Below are 22,030 nucleotides of genomic sequence, written 5' to 3' on the forward strand. Positions count from 1 at the left end.
GTTATGGGCTTAGCTCGCTTTCATGACATCACTTCTTTGCTCAAGAGCTAATAATGGCTCCCCTTGATCCACAGGATCAGGTCCTGACTCTTCTGTTTGACCCTTCAGGTTCTAAGCTAACTTTATTTCCAACTACTCCCCACAGCACCAAACTTTTGGCTTTCCTCCATGTAGGTCACCTTCATTCCTTTGTGTCATTTATCGTACTGTTGTTCCATTTCCCCAACCTCTCAGCCTCTTTCAGTCCTAAGCATCCTTCGGGGACAAACTCAAGACTCCCTATTTCCACAAAGATTTCTCTGACTCACTCTGGTCAGGCAGAGGCTATTGCAGGTCCAAAGAGAGAAGCCGCTGCTTCTAACAATCTCCTTTTATCAATTAATTAAAGAAAGAGTTTGTTTAACCACATTCTGATTTATGATGTTATCTGGTTCAAATACACACACCCACACACATCTCATTGTCCCTAAAAGATTACCTTTATACTTATAGAGGACCCGGGGTCACATCTTACCTCCTATGCTTACAACCTCTGTGATCTTCAGTGCTTACCTGAGTCATTTCTGGGTTTGTTTCCTCTTTTGTAAAAGTTGGGGAAGGTGCATGTGGGCAGACCAGCTGATCTCCCTTTCAGCTTCTAATCTGGGAATCTACAATCTCACCATTTTGGTTTCCCTCATGGCACCAGGCACGTGATAAACATAGAATAGCTTTTAAATAACTACTTGAGAAATAATTTAAATTAGAGAGAAAGTATTCCCTACTTCCCAAACACTCTGAAGCTAAGGAAACAAGGATATTGGTTAAGACCCAGATAAAGGACAAAAAAGAAATGTATGATCCCTTGCTTCTTCCTTCCTTCTTCCCACCATGCCAGATCTCTCCCCCTTGGAAAGTACCGGTAGTTGTATTTTGGCTGCACTGAGATGAGAATGATGGTAGCCAGTAGCTGTAGCAGAAATTGCAGTGGTTCCTGATTCATGGTAAACTGAGATAGTCTGTAAGCCTGACAAAAGAAAGAAGAAGAAGAAAAAATATTAAAGAAGAAGCCCCCAGGGTTACAACCCTCAACTTCATCTTAAAAATGAAATCAGTTCAATATTCTCTAGATATTTAAATCCAAATAAAATTTATAAAGTCCTGTATCATGTTTTTTCCTAGTACTACCCTCAATAACAGAAAGAATTCTCTAAATCAGGCCATCTTAAACTTTTCCCACTTGGGACCTCTTTTCACCTCAATTTGTTTTTACATGACCCCAAGTATAGAGGTCTATAAAATAGGTAAATGCATCAAACATTTATGGATATAAATTTCACAGCTCCACTGTCAGTTACAAGATCCCATGTGAGGTTGTGACCCAAGTTTAAGAAGTTGGATTCTAGACCATGACACTGAACCAAGCCCCCACTAAACAACTCACAACCCAGAGTGGATCCTTACCGTGAAGTTTCTTTTGGCCGCTCCCATCATCTTTCAGTATCAGTTGCATCGGCAGACTGGGTTCAATGCTGGCCAGAGAGGGTTTCGTGGATTCCCATTTGATGTTCAAAGAACTGAAGTTGTCAAATCGACGGCCTTGTTGATCATAAGCAGCCAAGTCTAGGTCAGGGTTTCGATAATTTGAAACAGGGACCTATGGGAAAAGTATTAAATTGTTGGCCACATTCTGCATCCTGGATGGACATGCACCCATCCCTGCAAACAGAGACCAGGGGTAATGCTACCTGCATCATAGGTTCAGCTGTACCTGATCTGTTTAGCTCCAAAGGGCAGGACTAATAGCAAAGGGCTTGAGTTGTAAAAGAGGCAAATACAGATGTAATATAAAAGGAAACAAGAACTTCCCAACAATTTGAGCTGCTCCTCTACATATCCAACTCTTTATCTTTACTGGCAGTCAGTTTGGTTTCTTTATTGTCCTATCCCCATCCAAATTTTACCAATTCCTCAGGATCCAACTTAAATCCCATTTCTTTTATGTCTTCTAAAATTAGTCCAATTTTTTATCACAGAATCCTAGAATTGGAAGGAATCCATTGGACCACCTGGTCCAATCCATACTTAAACAATGGTCCTTTCTATAGCAGTCCTGACAAGGAGTTACTAAGATTTCATTTGCAGACCTCCAGGAATGGAAAAATCCTGCTTCTGTGGAACTCTATTTAAAATATGCAAAATTGTTATAAAGTTCTTACTATATTGAGCCTTACTCTAACTCCTTGCAATTAGTAGATCACATTCCTAATTATATCCTTTGGGAGCCAAGAAGAATAAAGCCTAATCTTTCTTTTTTCTGAGGGCCCCATAAATACATGGAGACTATTGTCACATCTTTTCTTCTTCAGGCTTACCTACCCAAATTCCTTCAAACAATCCTCATCATCATGGATGTTTTCTTCTAGATGCTCCTGTTTCTCAATGTTTTCCCTAAAAGATCCTGCCAACAATGATTTCTTCTCCCTCTGAATTACTCTTTGCTTGTTCCAAATCACTTAATCACACATTGGCCCAAATGCTGTTCTCTAATGATTTCATGCATAAATTGCTTATCTTTGCCAACAAGACTACAAGCCTTTTGAGAGCAAGGGGATGATTTCTTCTCACCTTTCCCCTATAGTGCTTAGCACAGTGTGGATCACATAGAAGTGTTTCATAGACATGCTGCTTCATTGATGAGCAGTGGAAAAACAATTGAAAATATATGTCTGACTGATAGTTGGTCAGTAGCATCATCTGTGCTCTAATTATATTCCTAATGTTATAGGAAATTTCATCACAAGTCCTTGTTGCACATCTATACCACGAAAAAGGAAATCAATGGAGTAACTTTCTTTACTATTCACCAGACATGCATATCCACTCTCCTTGAGAGAGAAGAGTAGCTACTTCCCAGGCAGGTCATGTCTATATCTGCTCAATTCCATATCCTCATTTTGTCCCATGCTTAAGACTACACAAGACTAATCAGAGCCAATTTCTACTTAGAAATTCAACTGTCTAATATTATCAGTCTCTTCCATTCTAGCATCTCACCTCACCAATTATTTATTTAGAAAATAACTTCCTTGGTGACCTCTGGATTCAAGGATTTATAAAATTAAAGTAACGTTGCATACAGGACAAAAGAGAGAGGTTTATCTCTTTTTCTCCTCAAGGACATCTAATGAGATTATAAATTGCAAGTGTTGGGGCTACTGGCTTTAGATTGATTCATCACATGACAATTCTTTCTCCCTGGTACATTACTGCCTGGAGACATCCAGGACACATCAGCACTAGCCCATCAAAGATTGTACACTTAAGTCAGACTCTCCCCTCAGTGAGAGAGTCTTTGTATAAACACATAAGAACAGGAAGACATAACACTGTGGCCAGTTCAAGACTGGTGTGTAAAGGGAATATTTATCACAAAGGATCTTCTCTGAAGCAGCTCTGTATAGCACCTGAACACATATATCTACCATTACTTTATCTGGATGGGACTTTGGGATGCCAGTCATCCTGATCTGTACTTTGCTACTGGATCTAGATGGCTCTGGAAGTGAAAGTGAAGTTGGTGACTTTGCACAGCTCTCCCTCACTTAAGTCCAATCATTTCCCCAATGCCATGGTCCTCTTGGAGAACGAAGGACAAACAACAAGAAGTCTTTGGGACACACCCCCTTCTGAAAGTCTGAGTAAACAGTAGAGCTGAAAACACTAAACCATCTGTATTTTACCTTGACTTATATCTCACTGAGCTATTAATTCCTAAGGGAGGTAGACTCTAAACAATCAATCCCTAGGACTACAGGGGATAAAACAGCTAAATCCCAGCAGGTGTGATTATGGTCAATAAATCACGAAGGGGATGGAGAAAGTGAAATGTAACTTCACCAAATCCCAGATGCTAAAACTGTGGGAGCCCCCTTGGAGTCTGAAAAAGGTAAATTTAGATAAAATAAAAGGCTGTTCTACTTTACCCAGCAGGGAGTAGTTGTTGCAAGAAATAGTATATGCTTTGTAGAAAAACAATAGCAATAATCATAGCATCAATAAACTAATCTTTCCATAATGCGATAGTTACAAAGACATTAACAAATATTATCTCCTTTTGATACTAGCATCTTCAAAACAGGTATAGATGAATATCGTTACATAAATTAGTAAGAGGAAATAGAGATAGATAATCCCAATCTCTAATCCTGAGGGACAGTCCTTTCTCTCCTACTGTCCCCTTTCTCCTTCCTCCTTCCCTGATTTCCTCCTCCCTCCTTTCCTTTTTTGTGTTTCCCTCCATATTTCCTTCCTTCTTTCCCTCTTTCCTGGAACAGTTTGTTTTGTACTTTGTTCATACAAAAATATTTCTGTAATAACCACAGCTGCTGCCTAGACTCTCTGGATAGATAATCAAACATGATGAGTCTTTACAAGATGATTAATGAATTCCCAATATTTGACATTTAATGAGGACAGTCCCTTCCATTGATCTGGAATTAGGCAGCTAGAGCATCTAGAGATGACATCAAAGATTGCTTTAGAAAAGTTTCCCAGGGCGATGGTACAGCCCCTAGAAACGCATGGCACCCATCAGTTCCAACCATCATCAGTAGCTTCTGAGGCAAAGAAGCTGAGGCAATCCCAGTACCTCTAGGGATGGGAATCAGACATGTAGACCAGAACTGATCCACAACGCCCAGGGACCTTGCTGAACACTATGTGAAGCTTGCTGGTCTTGTTCTTACAGAAGTCATATTTCATATGAACGATGGTTTTGCCAGAATGACAACATCCAAAAGAGCTGTAAGCACTTTTTGGGGAACATTTGACACCCAAACTAACATGGCCATTAGAAACATATACTTGTGCGTGTATGTATACATGTGTATAATGCCCAGTGGCACAATTGCTCTTGCATTGGTACGCCAACTGGATTTAATTTGTTTCTGAAGAAACATTATTTTTAGGGCCTCTCTACCCAATATAGTTCATCTCCACTCAGGGATCAAATTGATTGTCTTAAAACACAGAGTTTATCATCTCTATCACTACTAGGATCCAATATAAAATCTTGGGTTTGGCATTTAAATCCCTTTTTAAGCCAACCCCTTCCTATCTTTCTTGACTTCCCTCCCCCCACTCTTAGAATGCTATGCTCTTAGAATCTCACTTTCAGCAAGAACCCCAGAATTCTTGAAGGGAAAGTAGAAAAAATAGGTCTCCTCTCAGGACTTGATCTTCATATCCTGAACTAGATGGCCCAGTATGACGACAGGAACTCACTCCTTATTTTTGCTTTTCCTCCCCAGAACTTGCTGCCTTGACCTCAGACAGTTACTTCCAAAGCCAATACAGAAGGCACCTCAGACTCTAATCTCAAGGTCCCTCACCTCCTCCTGAAGCAAACAGTGTCATTTGCCATTTTTATTTAGAAGCCAGCCTTGCCTTTTTACATCGTACCTTTATTAGAGAGAGACTTGTATCCTAGATGAAACAGGCTGACTAAAGATGGAGGATGAAGATGACTAGAGTGAGTCAGACTTGAAAATAACTGGACAGTAGTGAAAATACTGGTGTGTGTGTGTGTGTGTTTCTGAATATGTTTGTGCACTTCTCTGGGGACAGCCCTTCTGCTCTTGACCCTTTCCCTTTCTCCTTCCCTGATTTCTTCCTCCTGTCTTCCTTCCTTCCTTTCTTCTTTGTTTTCCAAATCGTTCTTTCTTTCTTTCCCTCCCATGTGAGCCTGGGTATCAAATGTTCCAAGGAAGTGGCTACAGTCACATATAAGTCATAATTGCTGAATCAGAGCTCTCATATTTCTGCTTTCTAAAAACAAAGTATACCCATTCTCTTGGCCTCTGTTTCCCCCTTAGGAAATTGGAAAGATTAGTCAGCCTCCAATCTCCTTTCTAGCTCTGCTCTTCGATGAACACAATAGCTGGCCTCCTCATTTTACTGATTTCCCCTTTTTTGTCCATGTCTAGCTTCTGAAGCTTAGTTGATAGATATCTTATATACATTTATAACACTACTTGTTGATGCTCAAAAGTGAGCTTCCAGAGGCCTTAATTCTAGGGAAATAATTTGTTCTAGATAGGCAGTAATAATTCACCAACTCCTATAAGTCATCAGAATTTCTACATATTACCACGAAAGTCAAGTAGCAAGAGATAGAAAGAGAAATTCCATTTAAAATAAATGAAGACAATATAAAATACTTGGGGAGATGACCTGCCAAGACAAACCCAGACAAACACAACTGCAAAACTCTTTTTACACAAATAAAGTCAGATCTAAATAACTGGAAAATATTAATTGCTCATGGGTAAGCTGAGCCAATATAATAATAAAAATGACCATTCTGCTTAAACTAATTTACTTATTTAGTACCAAAGCTATCAAACTATCAAAATAATTTTATAGAGATAGAAAAAAATAATAACAAAATTCATCTGGAAGAACAAAAGTTCAAGAATTTAAAGTACAGACTAGCTCCTTAAAGGGCCTCAGGATTAGCCAGAGTCAGGATAAATCAAAGTCTTTGGTCTTTAGGGGGAGAAGGAGGCAGGCAAGCTGCCATGTGGCTTGCCAAAGATGTATTCTGGATTCTGGAGTCCAGAATCTCCAGCCTCTCTTCTCCTTGTCCTACTGCAGAGTAACTCTGACTCCTCTCCCCCAGCCCTCTAATCCTTATCTACGATTATCTCAACAACATTCAGCAACCACCAATGATGAGGAGAGCTATCACATCACCATCTCATCTAAATATGTATATAGAGCCATTATCTCACATTGAATAGGTAATTAGCCTTAAGTGCTTGTTGTCTGATTCAAGCATATCTTTTCAGAGTTTCAGCCTCTACAAAGAATATTAAGGGATTCAATAAAAAAAAAAATGTGAAGGAAGATAGCTTGGCCATATCAGATCTCAGAATGTGGTGGATCAGTGAAATAGATTAGGTACATGATTCTTACTAGTACATGACCATAATAATCTACTGTTCGATAAGTCCAAAGATCCAAACTTTTGGGATATTCAACAAAAACTGTTGGGAAACTGGAAATCAGTTTGGCAGAAAATAGGATGAGACCAATATCTCACACCATATACCATGAAAAAGTCAAAATGTGTATATGCTCTAGACATAAAGGATTAAATAGGGGAGTGTGGAATAGTTTACTTGTCAAGTATATGAATAAAAGAGGAATTATAACCAAACAAGAAATAGAGAACATCATTGAATGTAAAAGATATAGTTGTGATTATATTAAAATTAAAAAGGTTTTTACACAAACAAAACCAATGTAGGTAAGATTAGAAGGAAAGCAGAAAATTGGAGAAAAATGTTTCTCTAATAAAGGCTTCATTTCTCAAATATATTAAGAACTGAATCAAATTTATAAATCATTCCCTAATTGATAAATAGATAAATAACATGAAAAGACAGTTTTCAGATGAAGAAATCAAAACTATCTAGTCATATAAAAATGTTCCACATCACTATTGATTAGAGAAATGCAAATTAAAATAACTCTGAGGTACCATACTCATATCTATCAGATTGTCTAAAATGACCAAAAAAAAAAAAAAAAAAAAAAAAAAAAAAAAAAAAAAAAAAAGGAAAATGATAAATTTTGGAAGGAACACAGGAAAATTAGGACATTAATATACTGTTGAAGTTGTGAACTAAGCTAACTATTTTGGAGAGCAATTTAGAATTTTGCCCCAAAGGCTATGGAACTGGATATATTCTTTGATCCAGCAATAGCAGTAATAGGTCTATATGCCAAAGAAATTTAAAATAAACGAAAAGGGCCTACACATATAAACATATTTATTTAGCCCTTTCTGTGGTGGCAAAGAATTAGAAATTTGGGGGAATGTCCATCAGTTGGGGAATGATTGAACAAATTGTATTATATTATTATGATGGGTGCTATAAGAAATGAAGGATAAAATGATTTCAGAGAAACCTGATAAGACTTACAAGAACTGATGCAAATTGAAATTAGCAGAACTAGGAGAATATCATACATAATAATAGCATTATTATAATGATGATCAACTATGAACTACTTAGCTATTCTCAAAATACAATGATCTAAGACAATTCCAAAGGACTCCAGAAAAAGAGGTGATAGAATCTGAATGCAAATCAAATCATACTTTTAAAATCTTTCTTGGATTTTTTATTTTTGGCATCTGTGTTTTCTTTCATAACATGACTAATATGAAAATATTTTCCATGATTTCACATACATAACCAAATTCAAACTGCTTGCCTTCTTAAAGAGGGAGAAAAGTTGAGCCTCAAATTTTTAAAAAATGAATGCTAAAAAATTTTACATGTAATTGGAAAAAATAAACTATTTAAAGCAAAAAAAAAAAACCCAAATATATTGTTCCTTCTGAGATGGTTCTACACATATGTATCTGCCTTCCCATCATCCCTTTAGTCTTAGGCTCATACTTACCACTTGTTTATTTTGTTGCATCAAAGGGCAGGACAAATCCAGCTGAGGACTAGCATAGACAGGTGTGAGAGTGAGTCTTGAAGGTGGGGCACAGATAAACTTCACTACGGCTGGCTCTGTGGCTGGGAAGGGGTTTGTGACACTGGGCTTGTTTCCAACTGTGAGAGCAATGACCTGTGTGAACCACATAAAAAGAATATCATCACACAGGGAAAGCAGCAGACCAGCAGCAGGATAGCTGAATTCCTTTCCCTTTCCATTTCGACCTTATTCCATAACCCGTCACGTCCATTAAGCAGCCTATTCTGTGTCTCTGTTTCCCCACCTATAAAATGGGAATGATGATTCTCTGTCTGCTACTTACCCCTGAGGGATGCTGAGAAGACAGATAAATTAATATGGGTGAAACATTTTGAGCTTCTCAGACAAAAAAAAAGTCACTATAAAAATTCAAGGTTGTATTACCATATTCACAAGTTCACAGGTTTTTAATGAGAATTTAAATAGATTTGAAAAGACAGACATAAAAAATGAAGTATAGATATAAGCTATAGCACGAATAAAGGTAGACTAAAGAGAATGCCTAGGAGAGCATTAGAAAAGGCTAGGATACAAGATCTATGGGGAAGTACTTAGGACTGGGATTATTTAGCACAGAACAGAGGAAATTCAGAAGGACATAATTATGACCTGGGAGTCATAGAACAGAGGTCATAAATTATATTCTATTAGAGATATAAGGAACATTAGAAGTCATTTAGTCCAACTTCATTTTAGAGATGAGGAAGAAAAGTTATGTAGCTCGCTGTCTGCAATTACAATCATAGGGCACAGACAGGGCTGGGACACCAATGCAAGTCTTGATTCCAGAGTTCAATTCATCTGCCACTGTGCCATGCTGCTTCTCAGAAAATTTGTGTATTTGTGTGTGTGTGTATGTGTGTATACATACTCTGAGCCATGAACAAAAATGTTTCAAATAATAAAAATTATCTCCTGATTAGAAACATCACAACTTTAGAAGAAAGTAAACTAGTGTCAGTGGCAGAAAAATCTCTGACCCATACCTACTACTCAGAGTCCCAGAAACTCTCAAAAACTACAAGTTTCAGAGCAAGATTACATCGGGGACCATGGGAAATAGACCTAGGGCTGGAAGTAACTCCAGAGCCTACCTTGTCCAACCTCCCAGGTTAAGGGAACTGAGGCCCAGGAAGGCTATAAGTGCTTTGGTCAAGGTACAATAAGAACCAGTGAGAGCGGGACTTAAAAATAGGTCCTAACTTCAAAGTCATTGCTAACCGAGTTGCATGAGTTGGGGGAGTTTCCTCACAGGGAGTTTCACATATCGCAATTCAAAAGTCAAGAATCCTCCTCCCCATTCCCCCAAAAAGAATCCAATAAACAACACTACAAATTATAAGATGGTAGGTTTTTGCTACCTATTCCATGGCTAAATTCCTTCTTTCAGGAGAAAACAATTTCAAGGGGGATCTAATTGCTTCCTTCCAGCGCTGACATTCTATATTCTAAAGCCCTTTCCAATGCTGACATTCTATGTTCTATTAATCTTGTGGAGGTTGTTTCTACTGACTGTCACTCAGTCTGAATTCATTCATGAGATCCCTTTCAATTGGACAGCTGTACAAATTTTTCTGGGGGATTTGGAGGGATCTAGGCAGTGAAAAAAATGCAGAGGAATAAAATGCTACCCAGGGAAGGAAGGCAAGGTGAGGTGCTTGGGAAGCCTACATGAGTGTATCAAAGGGGAGAAGGAGTGGGGGTCCCAGACCAATGCTAAGAAATGTCCAGTTTTGCCAAGCAATAATCCCCAATTGATTGATACCCTCCTGGAGACTCCTGGGTAGCGTACCAGTCTTTTATGGGTTTCCTCTTCAGGACACTCCTGACCACCATCCCTGTTGCTTACCTGTTCTCCCAAGGATTTGCAGGTCACTCGGATCCAATGCTGCAGGTAGTTCCGGGATGCAGGGGGACCAAACAGGGACAGACCAATGCTTTCAGTGTCTTCTGAGGTAATGTTCCGGAAGAATTTGGAAGGCTCTAAAACCCAGGGCTTAGGGCCCCCTTCAAACAACATCTCTTTGGAAGAACCCAGAGTCACCAAAGCCACAGAAGAAGGATCAATAGTCTGAGAAGAAAACAAATGATAAATACAAGTTTTCTATGGGAAGGATCTAGAACAGCAGGGATCATAATGGAACCCCTCATTTTATAGTTGAAGAAATTAAAGCCTGAAGCTAGAAAATGTTTGGTAACATAGGTAGAAAGGGACAGAATGAGGAATCAGAGCAGGACCTTTGACTTTAAATCTAATCTTCCTTCTAGTATATCCTCCAATTATAATGATTTGAAAGCACCTGGAAAATTACAAGCTGCTGCACTGACTCAAACGTGTCCAAAACTGAACTTGTTATCCTTATTCCCAAATTCTTTCTTCTTCCTAAGTTCCCTGTTATTGTTGAAGGCACCATCATCCTCCCAGTCACCCGGAATCAAGACTCAACTCTTCATTCTTTCTCAATCCCTATATTCAAACTGTTGTCAATTCCTGTTAATTTTATTTTGCAATATCTCTTGTATATGCCTCCTTCCTCCTGTCTCATTGCCACCACCTTCATTATCCCTCTCCTAAACTATTGAAATAACTTGTTGGATATAGTCCTTACTCTACTTAGCTGTCAAATCAATTGTTTTAAAACACAGATTTCACCATCTCTGTCATTTCTAGAAGCAAATATAAAATCTTAGGTTTGGCATTTAAAAACCCTTTAAAACCAATCCCCCCTTTCTCTTCCAGACTTCTTATAACTTACTTCCCTGTCCTCCCTTCCATTCCCCTTCCTTTCTCTTAATGCTAATGCCATCTGTTTGATTATCTCCAAATTATCCTGTATATCTTGTATATATAGCTTGCTTGTACATAATTATTTTATGATTATCTCTTCCATAGGACTAAGAGTCCCTTTAAGTCAGGACTTGTTTTTGGCAAAAAAATTTTTATTCCAGAGCTTAGCACAGTACTTGGCAAATAGATGCTTAATAAATATCTGCTGGCTTAAGTGATTTATAGATATATTACTACAGATGCAGTAAGGCTTAATGGATAGTGTGGGTCTTTTGAATAAAGAAGAAATTAATCTCACCCCAACTCTAGCACTTATGAGTTATGTACCCCCAAGTCCCTGAATACCTCTTGTCTTCAGGTAACTTTCTAAAATTGTAGTTGATAGGTTAGTTGCAATCTGACTAGAATTGCAGTTAGCTGCAATGGTGGCTAGAAGGAGTTTCCTCACCCATAAAATGTAAAAGGTCTCAGACATACTTAGATGTGTATGTATTGTCTCCTCCAGTTGAACATAAGTACCAGGGCCTACCTGATACTTAATAAATGCTTGTTGACTGATACAGACATATTTTTGTTATCACAACTCTAATTACCATAAACGATGTAGAGAAGGGACTGAGCTCTGGGATAAATGGCTCCAACAGCAAAGAGCTCTAGGGTTGCAGATTAGATATTAAGAGAGAACAAGTATTAGAAACCTCCATATGATTCACACCATCACACACAGGAAAGATACACACTTCCCTGCCAGTCAATAGTGAGAAGCTACTACTTGGTGGGCAGGGATGTGAATGGGTGATGGGCAAGAGGCTCTCAAAGTGAGGCAAGGAAAACCCCACAAACGCTGCCTACCAAAAGGCAAAAGGGTAAAGCATCACACTGTCCGGAACAAATCTTTTCCTAGGAAGTTTTGGGTAGAGATTCTATTCATGAAAAAGACAAAGCAGGCTCTTTTTGTCCCAAGATTCTCCTTTGCAATAACCGGGTGAGAAAGATTTAAGAACATCTATTCTCCCAGGGGTGTTGTATGGGTGAAATGAGATATTTATAAAGTGCAAACCTTAAAGCATTATATAAATGGTAATTGTTCTAATTGTGTTGTTGTTATTATTATTACAGTAGCAGCTGACACCATCTCGAGACATACACAGATGTAGACTCCAAGACTCATGGAGGTTCTTGGCCAAAGTTACACAAGGAGGCAGGTTGAGAGCTCAGGTCTTCTGATTCTCACTGCAATGACTTTAGCCAAGCATACACCAAAGGGCTCCTATAAATAATGAGTTCCTTTCCTTCATCCAAGTGTTTGCTTACACATCATTAGCTACCTGGCTGTGAGCCCAAGAGGGCAAAGGAAGATAGAGCTAAAAAATAATAATTCCTTGTGTTGATATGGTCCTCTGCAATTCACAGAGTACTTTCAATAAATTTTTTCATCTGACCTTCACCACAACTCTGTCAAATAGCTTAAAGGTTAGAAACGTTGCCTCTGATGCAATAGAATGATACACTATCCCATTTCTGTCACTAATCCACTTTTTTCTTTGCCTCAGTTTTCTTTCCTGCAACATTTGAATTAAATGACTTGCAAGGTCACTTTAAGATCTGCAATTCTGTATATTTTTTTAAAATGCAATATTACAGATTATAATACTAAGTAATGGGGCTCAAAGCTTGTAGAATCATAGATTTAGAGTTGGAGGAGGCATAGAGGCTATCCATTTGTCCTAGGATACCCAGGGATTGAGTAAAAAAAACCAGGAAACTGAATCTAAATTTTCTGACTACTGAATACTCTGAGAGCTTCCAACAGACCAGCCACATCGTTATTTTTTAATCTTTAAATAATGCATTATGCACTTAATTTTCAGCAGAGCCAAATAAACACACATTTACAACTATTTGCACCTAAAAATGAATTTCTCCATACAATATGTCCATAACAGCTTGTTTGGGACTCCTTCTGTATCTCTTCCTTTCTCTGTTTACTTCTTTGTTTTCTGAAATAGTGTAATCTTCAACCTCAGAACAAACACCTGAAAAGCTGGGATTTGTGTGGGTGGCTCTGTGAGTGCTGGGTACTAGGAAAGCTACTTAGAAAGAAAGAGTATAATCCCCTAAGGATAGTTACACTGAAAGACAGGCAACTCTGAAACAAAGTCATTTTAAAGTTTGGATTGTTCTTTCCCCTACTCCAGCAAGATGTGTGCTGGACAGATGTCACACATTATAATGACTCTAAGTCAAGAGCCTCGAACATAATTACATGATTGTGTTCATTTGATAAATGATAACAGAAATCATAGTGGAAAGGGATATTCCAGAGGCCATCTTACTCTTCACCATCCTTTCACAAAGTATGGATTCTGCAACATAAGTAGTTCCTGAACAAATATCTGCAGTGATGGGGATCCCCAAAATTTCTGGGGTGATCTAGCTCACTTTTGGACAGCTCTATCTCTATTTAACTTTCATTCATTAATCTTAATCTTGCTTTCATGGATTCCATGGCTTCCTTCAAAATTCAAATTAAATCCTATCCTCTCCAAGAGTTTTTCCCCTATTCTCCTCGCTCTTTGTCCCCACATCTCTGCCTTAAATCTGAAACTACCTTCACTTACATTGTATGTATTTTGTATGAATATAGCTATCAGCATGTAGTCTTTCCCTTTAGAATGGGAGGGCCCTGAGGGGCAGAGACCATGTGGTTTTTGCCTTAGCATAATGCTAGTCGCACAGTAAGTGCTTAATAAGTGACACTCATTTTATTGAACCATAACAGATCCCATATAAAAAATGAGTTGTGCTTTTGAAGTTAGCTTTTGTATACTCAATGGAAACTAAGTCCTATTGATTATATTATTAGTGTAAACAAGACCATAGGAAGAAAATTTAAGTTACCTAAGAGAAAAAAATTTTTTTCAATTTCAACATTGAAAAGAATTTCAATTTTAGCACTCTTAAAACCAATTTAGCAGCATCCATCTGCAGATAATTAATGGGAGTGTGATGGTAAAGTAATAAAGCTTTTAAAAAGCAATACCTGAATTTATACACATAAATTGTGTATACATCATCTTGGGAAGCTATACATTTAATCAATGTCTGTTGCTATTCAAAGCATCTTTAGTGGGAATTGCTTTCAAACTCAAATTTTGAAGTATCACCAAAAATCAGTTTTAATACACTTTAATCATAATTCATTTTAAAAAAGCAAACTCCCTGTCCTATAACTAGCTGATTTTGCACTCAAGCCAAGACAACCATGGCATCCTTGGAAGACTAGACACATATCATATATTTCTCTGTTGCATTCAGCTTTACTCATCTGAAGAAAGTTTTTCATTTGTCTCACTCTTATTTCAGCACTGCCAAATCCCTATCTCTCCATGGGATCATCCATCTTGTTCATAGGACTTGACTCTCAATAAGTTTAGACTGATTTCCAAAATCTCATCTCCTACATCAAAGAATGAAGACTTAAAGACATTTGAAGGGAAGATCAGAAAGCAATTCCAAAAGAGAAATATCCTGAGCCACAGGAAGGCTTACTGGAATAAGTAGATATGGGGGACTATTCTGAAAGGGAATAACATTTATTTACATGTTGAAATGTTGGTCTCTTTATTTTAAAAAGTCTCATTATATTAACTTAAATCTCAAATTATTCACTGTAAACTATTCATTAGTCTTTTGGCTAAAATCACTGTATATACTTTGAATGTAATAAAGCTCATTTCCTTCTTTAAAAATTCACTAATCCAGACTTTTTATGAATTTAGACTGACATTCCCTGCAGCTATATTGAATTTATAAGATTTTGTAAAATTTTTCAATCTTCTCTAGTCTTCAGCAACAGTCAGGCTTAATTAGGTGATGGGACATCTGGCTGCTGCTCCCATTTGGAAGTCAGGTGAAAGGATCGTTCTGAGTAGTAAAGGAAGTGTGCTCATCTTGCTGTCTTTGACTCCATCAGCCGAGTTTAATGGATGAAAGTTAATATGGTCAGTTTAAGTCCCGATCAGGCTGACTTTGGCACTTCTTAGGCAAAGAGCTTGGGATGCATGTATGGGCCCACAAAAGAGAAACTTGTTCCCGAGACCTCGGGCTGTTTGTTGTCTGTCACCCAGTCACTGGGCGGAGGATGATTTGTGTAGCTTCTTACACAGTACAGGGTCAAGACACCCAAGTACACCGGGGCTGTCATGCCTAATGCAGATGGCTGGAAACATCACAGAATTACTGTGGGCAGCTCCCATTAATTCACCTGGCATTAGGACGCTAGACAGAATTTCTCAGAAGTAGATATTTGGAGGCTGAGACAAATTAACATAATTATAGGGGACAGCAAGGCGGAGAGAACACGAGATTTGTGGACAAAAGCTCCCCATCTGAATCTTGGACCTGCTGCTACCTGCCTAATTTTAAGGATGTCACATCACCTTCCTAGGCCTCAGTTTCCATGTTTTTAAAATAAGATAGTTGGGAGCAACATTAACTCCAAGATTATGAAATATCTGCTGAGAACTTAAGGGATTACATATCTATCCAACAGAAAAAGATGAAAAATATTAAAAGTGGCTTAGTTATTGAGGAGTATTGTCTCATTAGGGGGTTTAAAAACACAAGTTACAAGGGAGGCATCTGGAGGAAGTCTACACATGCTTCAAGAAGGAAGCTCCCTCTTGGAGTTCTCATATAGACTCAGGTCTAGCTACCATTCTCCATGAAGTGTTCCTTGATCCCTGTAGCTGGAAATGATCTTTGCTCTCATGGATTTCACCTGTTTATATTTCTCCTAGGCCCTTGTTATATGTTACAGAGCAGCAGAGAATAAAGCCAAGTAGAACACTGGACTGAGGAAGACCATCAGGGGTCTTCAAATTTTTTAAATAGGGGGTCAGTTCACTGTTCCTCAGACTGTTGGAGGGCCAGACTATAGTAAAAACAAAAACTTTGTTTTTTGGGCCTTTAAATAAAGAAACTTTATAGCCCTGGGTGAGGGGGATAAACGTCCTCAGCTGCTGCATCTGGCCCACGGCCGTAGTTTGAGGAGCCCTGAGTCCTAGATAATTACTATGTGACTCTGTACAAATTATAAATTCCCTGGGTGTCAGTTTTTTCATCTGTGAAATGGGAGTAGAACAAGTACCTGTTCACTGGATTGTCAGTGTAAGGAGTGCCTTGTAAATCTCATGGCATTACATAAATTTGAGCTGTTATATATTTTTCTATGTCACGGCACTACCACTAGAGTAGAAGCTCATGGAGGAGAACAAGTGTACATTATTTACCTCTGTGTCTCTCTCAGCACCTAGAAGAATTTATTTAATTGTTGAGCTGGGCTCACCTTCAGCGGGAGGTAGGCGGCGATGGTGATCTTGGCACTCAGGTGAATGTGACCGTGCTTATAACTCACGAGGAGTGTGGTGTACCCCTGGATTTCGGCTCTGACCCGGACACCACTGCAGTAATTTGACCCCGGCTTAAGCCTCCCTGCCAGAAAGAACAAATACAAAATTGAAAATAGACTTTTCTTTCAGGCAGGGGCGAAGAAGAAGGTTGTGGGTTTTGTGGAGGGGAGAGGGGCTCTCAAGCGTGCCATGCTTGCACACAATCAGATTTCCTTTAGAAACACTTTGGTTCTATTACAGTTTCACCCTGTGGCTACAGAAATTAATATAGTGAAGAATGAAAACAAAAATTCCCTAATGCCAGGGGATGGGAGGGGGATGAAGAGCAGGGTGCGGATAAGAAAACGGTTGGTGATGCTTACTTATCAAAGGAAAACACGAAGAAAATGCTGTTATAACTGGGAAGAAAATGGGCCAGCAAAATCCACGTGCTCATTTCCATAATTCTGGAGGCAGGTGTGATGGGAAAAGCATGTGCTCAAGCTAGGTCTGGCAGTGAGAGACTTCAGGCTCTGATGTCTCCAAGCCTAGGGTTCCATGCAAATCGTGTACTTGGCAAGGTTCAGAGAGGAAGAGAAAGACAGGGAAAGGAAGAGAAGAAGAAAAGGAAGGGGGCAGAAGAGGCTGGGGGGGGGGTAGAGACAGAAGAGGATAGAAAGGAATAAGGGAAGAAACAGAGACACACAAAGAGACAGAGAAAGAAAGTCAGAGACAGAGCCAGAAAGAGACAAAAACAGAGAGAGACGTTGAGACAAAGAGACACACACAACAAAGACACACAAAGAGAGAGGGAGAGAAAGAGACAGAGGGAGAAGGAAAAAGAGAGACAGAGACAAAGAGATGAAGACAGAAAGAGTGACAAAGAGACAGAAAGAGACAGAGAGACAGAGAGAGAGACAGAGACGCACAGAGAGACAGAAAGAGACAGAGAGAGAGAGAGACAGACACACACAGAGACAAAGAGAGACAGAGACAGAGAAACAGAGACAGAGACATAGAGAGAGAGATAAAGAGAGACAGAGAGACAGAGACAGAGAGAGACAGAGAGAGAAAGACAGAGACACAGAGACAAAGAGAGACAGAGACAGAGAGACAGGCAGAGAGAGAAACAGAGAGACAGACAGAGAGAGACACAGAAAGAGGAGTGTGTGTGTGTGTGTGTGTGTGTGTGTGTGTGAGAGAGAGAGAGAGAGAGAGAGAGAGAGAGAGAGACAAACAGACAGATAGATACATAGAGAGATGCAGAAAGACATACAGAGACAGAGACAGAGAAAGATAGAAACAAAGAAAAGGAGACAGACAAACAGACAGAGATAGATACAAAGAGAGGGAGAGAGTAGCCTATTGGAGAAATTAAATTCTGCTCCAGGCCCCAGGTTGAATAATTGTAAGAGATTTAAGTAGGTCTAGAATCATCCTCATTTGGGTGGGTGTTCAGTTTCAAGGCTTGAAATCACCAAGAGAGCTCCTAAAACCCAGCTTTCATTAGATGAGGGAACTTAAAACTGCTTTGCCTGTCTTTATTTGAGGTCTAGCACACAGGAATTCCTAAGTAATCTGATTTGAGCACTTGGAAGTAACGATGATAACAATAATTTATGATTACAAAGCATTCCCCATATTTTACAATCTAATTATCATTTCCCCCATTTTGCTTTGATATTTCCAGAGTCATCATTTTATTGATATGAGTACTTCTTCCATCAATGACAACAGCAATGATGACAGTTCCCATTGATACAGCATTTTAAAAAATGTAATTCTATTTTTTTTTCAATTAAGTGTTCATGGTGGTTCCTGGATATTGACAGCTACATAAAAAGGAATCTTGGTGCTACATGCAGCTGAAATCTTCCACCTGAGCAAGCTGAATGATTTCCTCTTTGAGACATGAACCTGCCAGAGTAATCTAGCCACAACTCCTCTTTCTAGAAACCTTGTAATTTTGCACTGCCCTTAATCCAGACACATACTCTTAGCATATAGAGTCTCTTCTCCCTAAACTATTAAAGGCAAACTCCCTTTGAGACCGGTTTTAAGCTAGTATTATGACAGCATTCTCTCTTCTGCCCAATAAAATGTACTGTCTCCAGTTCTAAAATGATTATCTTCCTGGAGATATTTAAATTTAATAAATTTCGATTTCTCCTAGGCAGCTCAGAAAGCACACAAAGCCATCCTCAAGGGAGAGACAGTAATATAGTTTGCTTGTGTTCCTCAGAAACACGGTGTTGTTTTTCCATGTCATTCTAAATTAAAACAGCTCTACAAGCAATTGGAAACACAAAACAGAATGCTCAATCCTTTCTTTGCTGAAGGCAGGAGGAAGGTATATGCTCTGTGGCTTTAAGGTAGGAGACAGGAAAATGTGGACTCCACGTTGTTCTGCAGATTCAGTATCTTCCAAGAAAAGAATGAATCACTTTGCATAGTTTCTTGTACAATGGAGGAGGTACAATGGCTCTGGAACCAGAGACCTAGTTTTTTGCTCTTTCACTGATGTGAACTACCTATGTGACTTTGCCAGGTACCTGACCACCTTTTTAGCCTCAGTTTCCTCATCCATAAAATTCAGGGGTTGGACAAGACAACCTCTAAAGACCCTCTGAGCTCTACAACTATGATTTTATGATTCTAAGTATTTGTTAAACTGAAATATTATTACCTGGTCCCTTTAAGGTTGAATTTTGGAAGGATGTGGGACTATGAATAAAGAGCTCTGGGATTACAAAGAAAAGAAATAAGCATTTATTAAGTGTCAGGCACTGAGCTTAGCACAGCATTTAAAATGTTGCCTCATTTGACCTTCACAACAACCCTGGAAGGTAGATGCTATTATTATTTCCATTTTACAGGTACAGAAAGTAAGGCAGAGAGACAGAAAGACAGACAGACAAAGACAAAGAGAGAGACAAGGAGAGACAGGGAGAGACAGAAAAAGACAGAGAGACAGAGATTAAGTGATGTGCCCAAGGTCACAGTTAGCAAATGTCTGAGACTTGAACTCTGGTCCTCCTGACTCTAAGTCCAGAGCTCTAACCACTGTATCACCTAGATGGCTCTAGGTCTTGACTCTGCCATTTCTTCCTGTTTTGGGGTATCAGCAGGAAGAAGAATGTTATAGCAAGGGGAAAAAAAACACAATTAGCCCTTAAGTCAGAGCATCAGTATTCAAATTCCATCCCAGAATAAATTATTTGATTTCCCTGGGTCTTCTCAATGCAATAAAAGGATTGGACTAGACCATCATTTAAAGGTTCTTTCAAGTCTCAAATTCTATGATTCTTATTTGAAGGGAAGACCAAATGCATTATCTACTGTCAAACTATATTATGAAAAACAATAGAAATTATGAGCTAGTGAAAACTTGAGGGAAACCGAACACACTATCATTCTGGCTACAGTATGCACCAAGCCCATAAGTCTCTGAGTCAACTCATATTTATCAACAATCTGAAAATGTAGAGTTTATCACAGGCAAATGATGCAGAACCACCCTCAAAATGATTCTGCCCTTCCCTGGGAGAAAAAGGATATGCAGAAGGACTTCAATGGCCAGTTCTGTGTTCTGAGGAACCGGCCAGCTAATCTCCACGTTCCCAGGCTGCAAACCCTATGACAGAGCACTTTCGGTGTTCCACTTTCAACCTAATTGCTTACTTTTCCACAACAAACTCAAATATTTATTAAGTTCCTATGAGATACAAGGTCTCATGTTAAGCATTCTTCAGGATAATAAAGATAAAACGACATATATATCTTCCTTGTAATAGCTTAGCTTAGTGTTTAAGAAGAGGAGAAATAGGAGAGGGACAGGTACACAGAAAAATATTACATAAATCAGAATATGTTAAGTGCAGAATAAGAATGAACAAGATATTGTGAAAATCCGGATGATTCAAAGATTACTTCCTGCTAAGGAGATCCTGGAAAGCTTACTGGAGAAGATGCTGCCATTTTGCTTGTGTTATTATTATTATTATTATTTTAGTTATTTTGTTGGGATGGATAGTAATGCAAAAATATAAGTGCATCAGCAAAATGGCATTTTAAAAAAGAATATTAGAAAAGGAAATCCAGAAAGGCACACAAAAATAACAGTAGGCTTCAAATGGGTTAAATACGTGCTCATTCTCTTAAAACTATATTATGCAATAGAAACCCATAGTTTCCATATACAATTTTCTCTCCTTCATCTACTGAAATATTCACGGTTTTTCATATTGACAGGCATCCAATTGGCAGTGGGTTTATAGATTGAATCTTGGGGAATGGAAAGAACAAGGATGGGAAATGACAAGCAGGGAATAACTTAGGATGTAACCTATCTTAGAAACACAGAAATTCAGTGAGAATTAGGGGGTTCTATGGAGATGAAACCACAATGCTTTTAGAAAGCTGGAGTTTAATATGTTGGGTCTTCCCCTTCCACTGAGATATGTCTGTCAATAAGTCTCAAATGGGAATAGGCAGGGAGCCATTGAAAGATTTGATCAACAGACTGATGTGAAAAATGGTGGAAAGATTACTCCAATAGTATTTTCAGTATAGACTAAATAAATGGAGAGAGATTTAAGAGAGGAAAACTAGAGAGATTTACTACACCCAAAGAGTCTTTCTTCATTAGGAGCTATTACTACATCAAAGAGATTTTTTTAAAAAGACAATCTTGGGAAAAAAGGAGCAAACATAAGCACATTTTGTTACTTTACTAAATTCAATATACCCCATTTTGATGTGCTGAGTTCATAGCATCTGCAACCATTAAATAACCAGACTCCTGAGCAGAATACTACAAGGGCAACAATGATACAGCCAACTCATTTGCTGACTGCTGATGGATATTAGCCAGTTGTAGAAATTTAGTCACAATAAGCATGCATTCTATTTTATATAATTAATTTTCTGATTGAGAACAAAGGCTCCCTGTAATTCTCACATAGCCTGCAAATATCCCTGTTGATTGGTACAAACATGCACACACACAGTGACCTTCTAGGAAAGGTACTCCAGGGGATGGGTACATCTGCTTCTCAGCTACTGCAAATACTTAGTGTCCTAGTCTTGGCAACAAAATTGGTCTTCAATGATTGCAGGTACATTAACTGTACCCCCAAAGGCAGGTGGGACATTTTGGGTGCCAACAGCTAATGTGACAGTGGTAGCAACAGCTGGAGAAGGGGCGCAGGAGGAAAAATGCTGATAAGCAGCCACCATTAGACAGATGGTATCCTATCCTTAAACAGAGAAGGTGGCTTCTCTGATAATAAAAACAGAGTTTTCTCCCTTT

General features: G+C 38.7%; 1 protein-coding gene across 1 annotated transcript in view; it reads right to left on the bottom strand.

The window, feature by feature from the left end:
- Nucleotides 1–22,030, bottom strand: part of NUP210 (nucleoporin 210) — a 148,176-nt gene that overhangs the window by 57,550 nt on the left and 68,596 nt on the right. Inside the window, exons 14-18 of the mRNA XM_031956678.1 lie at nt 16,677–16,822; nt 10,388–10,609; nt 8,458–8,631; nt 1,444–1,636; nt 900–1,006 (exon numbers count right to left, since the gene is read on the bottom strand). Of these exons, the coding sequence (XP_031812538.1) occupies nt 900–1,006; nt 1,444–1,636; nt 8,458–8,631; nt 10,388–10,609; nt 16,677–16,822 (842 nt within the window). The remainder of the gene's footprint in view (nt 1–899; nt 1,007–1,443; nt 1,637–8,457; nt 8,632–10,387; nt 10,610–16,676; nt 16,823–22,030) is intronic.

Source organism: Sarcophilus harrisii, chromosome 1, assembly GCF_902635505.1.
Source record: "Sarcophilus harrisii chromosome 1, mSarHar1.11, whole genome shotgun sequence".
NCBI classification, from domain to species: domain Eukaryota; kingdom Metazoa; phylum Chordata; class Mammalia; order Dasyuromorphia; family Dasyuridae; genus Sarcophilus; species Sarcophilus harrisii.